General features: G+C 28.1%; 1 protein-coding gene across 1 annotated transcript; it reads right to left on the bottom strand.

The window, feature by feature from the left end:
- Positions 1–772: 772 nt before the first annotated feature.
- Positions 773–6,555, bottom strand: LOC126666769 (uncharacterized protein At4g15970-like). The gene is made up of 4 exons (XM_050359630.2): positions 6,225–6,555; positions 3,379–3,744; positions 1,831–2,315; positions 773–1,078 (listed from the first exon to the last, which is right to left on the bottom strand). Exons 1-4 carry the CDS (start codon positions 6,417–6,419, stop codon positions 1,048–1,050), a joined length of 1,077 nt encoding a protein of 358 aa, XP_050215587.1. The 5' UTR covers positions 6,420–6,555; the 3' UTR covers positions 773–1,047.
- Positions 6,556–11,589: the final 5,034 nt, after the last annotated feature.

Genomic DNA, 11,589 nt, shown 5'->3' with positions numbered 1-11,589 from the left:
CATTTCTCACGTCTCTGGCTAAAAACTTCACTCTCATTTTTTATTATCTAACAGTTTTTGAATTGTCGCCGCAATGCGCTCCGCTATACTATTTTTTAGTCTTCGATCGGCTAGACTGTTTCTTAGGTATCCCAGCTTGTTGTTAGCTCGGTCTAGTGCTATGTTCGAATTTGGATTTTACCTTGAATGAGACTTTTAGGTGGTTTGCATTTGTTCAACCTACATTACGTTATCAACACCTATATTTAGTATTTTAAGCCCTCAATGATGTATGTAAATAAATAAAGAAAAAACCTGAAACCCTTACAATAGTTTTATGTAGACAAGATCTAAAAGAATAAGCTCCTAAACTAGGGTAGACTAGAATTTTTTTCTTAATTAATTATAAAAATGTCAATGATTTAGCTTATTTATTATAACTAAACTTGATATATAGAGTATGATAAATTTTTATTTAATGGATTTTAAAATTTAAAAGTAGTATATTTTCTATGAAAAAATTAAGGATTGAGATTCCCTCAAGTTCAAATGAACTTGAGAGGGTCATGTTCACGATCTACACCGTTTATTGTAAAATGAATGGTGTACATCAATTTGATTAAAATTGTACTTTTTTAATCTACACCGTTCATTTTATAATGAACGGTGTAGATCGTGAACATGACCTACTCAAGTTGAAAATAAACTTGAGGGAATTCCAATCCAAAAATTAATATGAAAGAAATTCTCAAATAAACTTAAAAGTGTTGTTTGGCGAAGACAAATTTTGCCCTTCCGAGTCAAGTTTTCCACCACCGGATATTATTTATTTAAAATGAATAAAGTTTTCACAAATTCTAATTGTAATACTGAACAGTATGGCCAACAATCAACATGGCTTTTAAAACAATTTTATAAAATAAGAAAAAATAACAACAAAAATATTGTTCCTAAATTATAAAATACATGTAAGAAATTTATTATTCTTGTTGATGGGAACAAACAATTCCTCACCATAATTCAATTGATTTGAATTTCTCAAAAATGAGAGAAGAAAGTTACTGATCATTATTCCCCTGTTGAAGGTTCTATGTGTACTCTGAAAAGAATGAAATAAAGATAATGTGTCAATACATAGGACGGAAAATTTAGGAACATAAGGTTAATACGTCTTCTGAATTTGTAACACGAGTTCATTTAACTCAATTTGTATTTTTTTGAACAACTAATTCCAAAACTCTTTATCTATAGTCAATTACCTGATAATTTATATTTTTATTGCAAAAGATAGATTTAGGAAAATTTTATCGCAGCAATTAGAAAATTCTCTAATTTCTTTTTCGCATCCCTCACCTCCGATTTATATTTTACGCGTTTTAAAAATACAATTACAGGGTAATTTGACCCCAAAATAAAGAGTTTTGCGGTTAGTTACTCAAAAAAGTATAAATTAGATTAATGATCCTGTGTTACAAGTTTAGAAGGCTGCGCGTTGACCCTTTGTTCGAAAATTTAGCAACAATGTATGAAAAAAAAAGCAGTTGACAAAAATAAATTAAACTTATTCGTTTTTTTTTTTTACATATTTAACATTTTTTTAAAAGTTTAATTCAATTTAACTTAATTGTTATCTTATTTTTTAGAAATACATATGTAAGGCTATGAAAGTAAAATAAAAGGTGTGTGTGTGTATATATATAAATATATAATATTAAATTGAATTGACATTATCAAAATTTAAAAATTTAATTAGACTTATAAAAGGTAAATTTTTTAAAATAAAAATAGACTATTAGACCTATCAAAAAATAATACTATAAAATTGAAAAACATTACAAATGTTTATAATACCTGCAATTATCTGGGGCTCTCCAAGAGAATGATGATGGTAATGCTTTTAAATTTGGAGGTGAAAACAGAAATTTGGTCCAATCTTGAAGCACAAGTTTGAGATCATGAATTTTATTCTCCAAACCAATGCAACAATTAGCATGCATTGTGCATACCAAATTGAAATCTTCACTTGGTGTACAAAATCCTCCAAAATAATTTGGATCTAAAAATATCATTTTTAGTCCGAGTTTGTCGATGAACGGATCAAATTTGATCATGTTCAACACATCTTGATCGTGCATTTCTGGATAAAGTTTTCTCGACGAGTACCAAAATTGGTAAAATTGAATAGTACGAGGATTAGATTTGACATAGTTAAATCCACCATTTGGTGCATTATTTTTATCAGAAGAATTTCCCGAATAATAATCACAAGCTATTTGGAAATCAGCATCTGGATAAAAGTGAGGAAATGGATTCCGAAGCCACATCACATCTGCATCCTAGTAAAATTGTGAGAATTATATATTTTTCATAGGTGAACTAATCGTAAGAATTATAAATAACATTACCATTTGTAAAGTTGACATTTAATAATTAGCCTTATGGAAGTTCAAACTTTTTTTTTTCATTTTGTTTGGCTTAATTGCTTTAAAAAATTATAAAATTTATTTGTGTGTTGTATTTTTAGTACGAATTTTAAATTTATACAATTTAAACCATAAACTATCATTTTTTATAACTTGAAACACCGAACAATTTTTTGTTAAAAAATGCTAATAAGGGCACCAGAACATACACTGTTCGAGCATACATAATAATTTAAAAGTAGTTCCAGCAATGTTAAATTACACTTTTAATGTGTGTTTCAGCAATGTTCGATGTTTCCAGTATTTTTTACTGAAAAATTGTTCGATGTTTTAAATTATAATAATTTAAAAGTGTAATTTAACATTGCAAAAATTAAAAATCAATGTTAAATTTGTAAAAGACGCTAAAGTTTTGTTATTTTTAAAGCAAACACATAATTTTCTTCTTTACATATGTAAATAAAACTGTTAATTTCAAAAAAAATGAATGTAATTATAAAAATTGACATGAATACTACCCTAACACCAACTTTTTTTTAATTCTTGTATTTTCTTTTTCAAATGACCTATTATTTTGGAAAAAAAAGTACATTCCGACGTCAACATGAGAGTTGAGCCAAAATATCGACCGACCAACCAAATTAACCAACTGAACCTATATAATTTGGTTTTTGGTTACCGGTTCAGTTTGAGATTCATATTATCTAAATTGACTGAATAAGAGATTTGATTTGTTTAAATTTTTTATTTTCATTGCAATTTTATCGGGATTAACTGAACCAACCTATCCGGTTCGATTCTGAATTTTTTTCTTTAAGATAGTTCAGATTCAATTATAATTCCTTATTCGGTCGGTTCAGTTTTGGGCATTCAATTTAGGATATTTTATGCGGTTTTAATCAAACCGACCGAATGATCATCCTATTCGACATCAATATTACCATAAGCAAAAGGGTAAAAGGGTAAAAGAGAATACCGTGAAAACAAAGTTGTAACCCATCTCAAGAATTGTTGAGAGGAAATTAATTCTCCTCCACATCATCTCCAAGTAATTTGGGGTCATAAACTCAGCCACGTCTGTGAAATTAAGGCCTTTACTCACAAGTGCATAACAATGTTCATGCACTTCTTTGCAACGCCCGTACGCCTTTTCATCCAATGTTATTATTACCAAATGACTTAAAAGCCCTTTTGTATTATTTCCAATTCTAAAACTCTCCAAAAATAAATCAAATATTGAGCCTGCCTCTGCCCATGCATCATTTAATGTTGTTAATATTACTGTTTTATCTTCCATTGATGCTGCTTTTAATACTTCCTCTAAATTATCTTCCAACTTTCCCTGAAATAATTAGTTGTAAAAATATTAAATTATAAAAATAAGAATTATCTATGTTTAAATCTACAATTCATGTAGAGGTAAGAATTAAGATTAATATTCCACTCAATTTTACTACTCCCTTGTCCGACAAAAATAGAAAAATTCATATTTTATGTGTTTCAAAATATAAGTAAAGTTGATATATTAGTTTAAATAGCTAACTTGAAATATCAATATTATCTTTTATTAATTTCAACCATTTTTCTACATCATCTAAATCATCAATTTGTCCGATATAAAAATTAATAATAAATTTAGTTTTTCAAAATTTGCACTTTCACTCAGCTTTGCTGTGTGACCGCATTAGGTTTTCCATAATATAAATTAATAAACTAAAAATAATTAAATAATTAAATAATTAAATTAAGAGTATTATTGAAGATTAATAAAAAAAACAATTACTTTAAAAATGGAGATAGTATATTTTATTTTTATTAAATATAGAATGAAGTTGATTTATTCAAAAAATTATTAACTAATAAAATAAAATAAGATAAAAACTGACTATGCATTTATTCATTTTGTTTTTAAAATGATAAGATTCTAAAAATTAAATAAATAAAAATTTGTTGAAAAAATATTATTTCTAACCTAAATAGTAAATACCAAAACTCTATCACTTATGGTAATAATTATCAATTGTTTGTCTACTAATAGTTTAATAAATGTTTATTTTTGGTGAAAATATTTGAATAATTGTACTACACAGTCTTTATTTAGTAGCTAGCTTGATCAATGATTCAATATCTAACACTGACATGATCTTTTAAGATATCAAATATTCATAAAAATAATGGTTTATTTTAGTTAATTTAGATTCACCTAATGCAACTTATAAAAACATAAGTAGTAAATAGTTTTCTATTCCTTAAATAGGATTATGATTTTTATAAATACAAAAAGTATATGTTGGGAGAGTTTTATCGTCTTATAACTCATCCGGCTCGACTTTAAATTAGTTGGACAAAATTTCATATAATTTTATGAAATTAAATAAAATTCATCTCATACAACTTACAAATTACCATTAATGGTACACATTTTAAAAAAATATCCACTGTTGACACCCTAATGTTTAAGAAATTGAAAAAAGGGTCAAATAAGCCCCTAAAATTAAACCTATCAATCAAATAGACTCTGAATGTTTGAAAAAGTGCAATGAGGACCCCTAATATTTTTAAATCGTATCATCTGAACCCTCCATGATAGGGGTCCTCGTTGATACGATTTAACAAATATTAGGGTTCTCGGTGTTAATAAGAAGGGCTTAAATGATACAATTTAAAAACATTAGGAACTTATTTGACTCTTTTCGAACATTGAGGATTTACTTGACCCATAGATTAAATGTTAGGGGCATATTTGACCCTTTTTCCATAAGAAATTAGTGATTTTTTTAATTTGTTTTATTACAATCGTGAGAGAAAATTCTTTCATACATAATTTATTTTTTTCTCTAAATAATTAAAAAATAAATAAATACATAAAGATGCGGACTTTTCATATGTTCCATCAACTACAATTTTTTAAATAAATGTCTGCTGCCGGCCGGCTGAATTGAATATGTGATTTAATTGCTCGTGTCACGTTTCTATATTATAGAATTAGAGGGTTGACATCTAGAACAAAAGAAAAATCAAATCTTATCATAAAGTATTGAAGTATGCCATCTTCTTACATTATTTTTTAATTTTTTCATTTAACTAATGATAATAATTTTTACACTCTTCTTATTGATTTTGACACACTATTTTTTAGATTAACTTATTATCATTTTTCAGTCTCTTGTGCTATTTTTTAGAATATTATTATAATATTTCCATTTATAACCGTTTAGATAAAAAATTATAATAATTCATAAATTTTTTAATATTTTACACAATCGTTCATTTAATACCCCTCATTTTAGGTGGAAAAATCACAACCTATCATTTTTGTGAGTTAAAGGATTATTATATTATTAAAAAAGTATCATTATAAATTCAGTGCATGTATATTTAATGTAAACCATAAAGTTATTGAGTATATGAATTTACATTTCATGAATGTAAAATCTATAATAAATTTTAAATTCTTATAATGCCTAAAATTATTATAATTTTTTATTTTGGCTAGATGGATACTAAAATAATTTATAAATTCTACACTTTAGCTTTTGCCTACGCTCAAATTATACTCAGGAGTTAGGACCATATTATCAATTTTTGTTGAAACCCCATTTAAGAGTAAAAAACAAAAACAAAAAGAGCATACTATGAAAAAATCAATAAGACCCTATTTGGAAGAAGATATTTTTCTCTAAACCAAATTTCAATATGATAAATTATATAAAAAAAGGTATAAAATACAAAAAATTGTTCATATAAAGCAATTACCAAAGAACAAGATTAAAACACAAAATTAAGAAAAGAAACAAGAGAAGAAGAAGAAGAAAAACATACCATGGAGTGGGTTTGATTTAACATTGAAGAAGAAGGAAGAAGAATTTGAAAAGGATAAGCTGATTTGTATAAAACCAGGGATGAAATTGCAACAACTCCTATGAACAAGAAAATTGCTGTATTTTTGCCTTTGATGCAATGATTTCCCCAGCAAGAAATTGAAATCTTGCTGCTTTCTTCAGATGATATGTTCATTTTTCTTGTTTTCTCCAATCCAAAAATCACTATTTTGAAAAATTTAAGGGTCAACTCTCACCATTTTATTTCTCTCTATATGGTTTTAGTGGACTGTAGTAGAACTTTAAATACACACTACCCCCCATTCAAAATATTGAATATTCTCCTTGATTAATATGCAATAAAATAAGGAAGGCAACTCTAAGAAAGATATTTATGGAAAATAATTGATATATCTTTACCAATTTTGAGTTAGATTAACCAAAAATGGAATTTTTCAATGAGAGATAAGAGTCATCTTCCATTAATTTAAGTTAATTAAACAGGAATGAAGAAGAAAAATTTATTACTTCAAATAAATTGGGCTTTCGTAATTTAAAACTAAAATTAAATAAATTATAATCAAATTTATTAAAAGAGCTAGTCGGTTTTTAGGTTCAATCGACTTAATAGTTCACTATTTTGAATTTTATGGTAAAAACGGTTGAATAACACATATTGCTGTTTTTATGTTATACCAATTGAACCGGTCGGTCCGATATAATTCACAAAAAATTAATTATAATATTAAATCTACTTTTCTTTTTCTGTTCATTCTAAAGTTAATTATCATAGACACAACACGATTATAATCTAAAATGTCCAATATGATAAATCTTTAGAGAAACACAGTAATGTGACAAGTTTATTAGTCTGATTGATATTTTAGGGACTAGTTTAGCCTATAGTGGCAAAAATTTAGTAGATTAAACCGTAATTATTATAAATAAACCATAAAATTTTGAAAAAAATTTACATATGGAAGTTCTATAAATCAAATAAATCCATATTTTAGACGTTTATGAATCAATTTACACAAACACAAAGATTAAATGGGTTAAAAGAATTAAAATCGAAATTTTAGGAGAAATTCTTATGTAGACTCGGTCTACCACGTCATCCGTAGACTAACCTATCACATTATGACACGTCATTAAAATAATGACAATCTTGTAAATTCGTTTTTTACTTATTTACACCTTTGAATAGTAATATTACAAGATTGCCATCATTTTAATGACGTGTCATAATATGATAGGTTTGGTATACGGATGACGTGGTAGACCGAGTCTACCTAAGAATTTTTCAAATTTTAGACATATAGTCATTTTGCCAAGATTTAGTTACCAAACTATTTTAACTATAATTTCGGCAATACACATTAATTATGGTTAATTAAATAATCAATTATGGATTTTAGGTAAAAAGATTTAATCCTAGTGGACAATATTAAGGCTCTAACTCCAATCCTATATATTTTGTTTATGTTTTTTTTTGTTATTTGCCCAAAAAAATGCATAAATTCGCATGTTAGATCTTTTTTTTGATACCAAAAATTCAAATCCCTAATTGTTCAATATTTATATTATTCTTTTGGCTTAATTACTTAAAAACCACTCATCTTAATTTTTTTTTTCGTTTATACCCTGACTTAGGAAAAAATTCATTTATACCTTGACGTATGTATTTATATTTCACCTCTACCCCGAGGCATTAAATTAACCTCTTTTCATTAAAAAAAAGTTTAAAATAGTTCTTCATTTTTAACCTAAACTAATTAGAGTTTAATTAGAAATGAATTTTTTTCTAAATGAAGGACTATTTTAAACTTTTTTTTAATGAAAAGAGGTTAATTTAGTGTCTCGGGGTAGAGGTGAAACATAAACCCATAGGGATGGCAATGGGGCGGGGTGGGGACGGGGAAGCCATCCCCATCCCCATCCCCGCGTCTATGGGAAATCCCCATCCCCGTCCCCGTTTAATTAATGGGGATAAAATCATCCCCGTCCCCGTCCCCATGGATTCCCCATCCCCATGGGGATCCCCGTTCCCCGTATAATTAAATATAATTTATAAATAATTTTATTATTTTCATAAGATATTTGAAAAAAAAATTATTATAGAAAATACTATTACCTTTTATAATATTATATATTTAAAACTAAATAGAAACTAATAAAAAAAATTATGTTAAATTATTTAAAATTATAAATAACATACTAAAACTTATAATATAATATAAATATACATAAATATAAATCGGATCCCCATGGGGACGGGGATGGGGATCCCCATGGGGTGGGGACTATACTCCCCGTCCCCTCCCCATCTCCGTGGTTGGGGAATGATTTTCCCCCATCCCCGTACCCATGGGGGTAATTGGTGGAGATTCCCCGCCCCATTAGGGGCGGGTCCCCACGGGGAACGGGGAATCCCCTCCCCATTGCCATCCCTATAAACACATACGTCAAGGTATAAATGAATTTTTTCCTAGATCAGGGTATAAACGATAAAAAAGTTCAAAGTGGGTGGTTTTAGAGCATCCCCAATGGCCTCTCTAAAATAATAAAACTCTTTTAAATAAAGAGTTTATTCAAAAATTAAGAGTCCAATGGGCTCTCTATTATGTAAATTAAAAATAGAGAGTTGATTTGGCTCTCCACATATGGAGAGTCAAACCAACTCTTTATTTCACACATCATCAGTAATATTTCAATTATTCATATATTTTTAATCTTTTTTTTTTAATTCTCCAACAAACAGTTTCACGATCTCTGTTCTTCATTTATAAGAAAAAGATACACAAACCCTACATTCCTAAAACCAGAAAATATGAATTCCCAATTTGACGATGAAGAAAATTCTCGTATTGATTTATCGGTAAATTCTCAATTCCCAACTCAGTTTTCAATTTCTGATGACATATCTCCTTCTACGGAATCCAATTCCAAAAAATCTCGTGGTGGGAATTTTATGATAGAAGAAGATCTTCTCATTGTGTCATCATGGCTGAATATGAGTTTAGATGCTGTGCACGGTAATGAACAGAAACACAGAACATATTGGGCACGCTTATGGAAATATTTTCATAAATATAAAAATTTTGCAATTATGCAGCAGAATTCTACAGCAGGATACTGCAGAAATATGCAGTAGAATATTGCTGGAGTATGCAGCAATTTTGCAGCAGTAAAATTGATGGCTGCATTTACACCAGGCTTTAGACTATGTAGTGGGTGCGAAATTGAAATGAACATTGGACTAGTTAATTCTCATTGGTAGTAATAGAACTGTCATCAATTTAGCATCATTTAAAAAAAGAGAGATATATATATATGTAATTGTCAATTCATTGTTATTAATATTTATTATAATGACATGATTAATTATGCACCAGTATTAGAGAGTTTATTTATTTACTTTTACGAAGAAACAAAAAATTGGCAGATCTATTATCTATGGTGATTAAGAACACTAATATTGGTTGGTCTGTTCATATTGTTTTGATTGGTGAATTATTTTGTGTGAACTATTGGTGTTGATAACTGGTAAGTATTCATTCCCCTTGGTAGTTAGATAAAATCACACAGATTCTGCATATTTAATTATGCAGTGCAGCAGAAAACCTTATTTGCATTTAAACCAATAATGCATCAGAAAACAAGTTCTGGACTGGATATTTAAATCACATAGATTAGTTACACCTAAAAAAATAAAATCACACGGACTAATTAGACTTGCAAAACAGAGTTTTACAAGCTCTACACCAAATAAAATTGATCAAAAATTGGTAGAGAGCATTTTCTGTACAAACAAATAAATTGGAAAAATGCCAAAGAAAGTTTGAGTTTGCAGTAATATGGTTTATCTAATCTATATTAATTAGTAATCTTATCACAAGTTTGTTTTTTGTTAGATTTAAATTTGATTAAAAAAAATTCCAGATTTCCAATATGAAAATCGTACTCTAAATGGAGGGAAGAAAGAGAGCGAAACCAAAATAGAGAAAAAAAAGAGAGGCAAATAAATTACTGCTATTTGAAATAGATTAAATTTGAAGAGTCCATTGGAAAAGAATTTAAATTATCATTATCTATAATAAAGATGCTCTCTATTTTAATAAAGATGCTCTCTATTTTAAAAATAACCATTGGGGATGCTCTTAAGTAATTAAGCCTATTCTTTTAGACCAAGTTTTCTTGATTTTGGGTTGCTTTATTATATGAAAAATCAAATTAGACCTTAGAAACTCGAACTAGAACCTGCCTGGAAGAACCGGTTCTCACCCACACTCCCTCGGTTCTATCCGAAAATTAATTTTAGTGTACGCTTTAATGCTCATAATAGATTTTAAAGTGTACATACTGTATATATTACCTGTATCAGTTAAATTAACTTTTTACTAATTAAGAAAGAGATAGTAAATCTTTCTGAATTATTTTGTGTATAAAAAAGTAAGTATTTCTTAATAATCAAACAATTAAATATAAGAATGTAATTATTTATTTTGGGAACCAAGTTGCCCATTGAGATACTAGCTAGAGCTACTGGTTTAATGTGAATGAAGCCCCATCTACATCATTATCCACGTCACATTATAGCCAATGTGACCCACATATTATTCGTCAATGAATACTCTTTTAGTTTAATGTTGCAAAATAAATAAATTAGAATATCTTCAACTCTTTGCAAGACTATTATAAACTTTCAAATTTTATAAAGGGTTAATGTCATAAAAATTCACTAATTTTACACGTTTTCTCATTTTAATCATATAGTTTAAATTTTCTCATTTTCATGCACGAACTATCACTTTTTTTCAAATTCATGCACGGTGTTGAGGTGTCACGACTCCATTGGTGCTATTCGCTGAGGTGGAGGTCATTTTACACCAATGAATGAGTGCCACCTCAGCTCCATGCATGAATTTGGGAAAAAGTGGTAGTTCGTGTTTGAAAATGAGAAAATTTAAACTGCGTGATTAAAATGAGAAAACGTGTAAAGTTCGTGATTTTTTTTGATATTAACCCTTTTATAAATGATAATTGAATAAAGGATCAATTTACCCCCTTACAATTGGCACAAAATATTAAAAAGATTAATTTTAGGAAGATTGCTCAAAAAATCCCAATTTTTATCAAACCGTATCAGATTCGCCCTTGTGAAAAGAAGGAGAAAAGAAAGTCACCTGATTAAAAATATTAAGCCTAATTAACTATAATTAAACATAACTAACTCTGATTAAAAATCTATTTAATCTAATTCTTTAAATACAACTAGCTAGTCCAGACTTTTATATAAACCAATTAGTATAGTCTTTATCGAACTTCTATACGAATTCGTCACGAACTATTAATCGAGTTTTTTC

This window comes from Mercurialis annua, linkage group LG2 (genome assembly GCF_937616625.2).
Source record: "Mercurialis annua linkage group LG2, ddMerAnnu1.2, whole genome shotgun sequence".
NCBI classification, from domain to species: Eukaryota; Viridiplantae; Streptophyta; class Magnoliopsida; order Malpighiales; family Euphorbiaceae; genus Mercurialis; species Mercurialis annua.
Note: the sequence above shows the minus strand (reverse complement) of the source record. Positions and strands in the feature narration are given on the sequence as shown.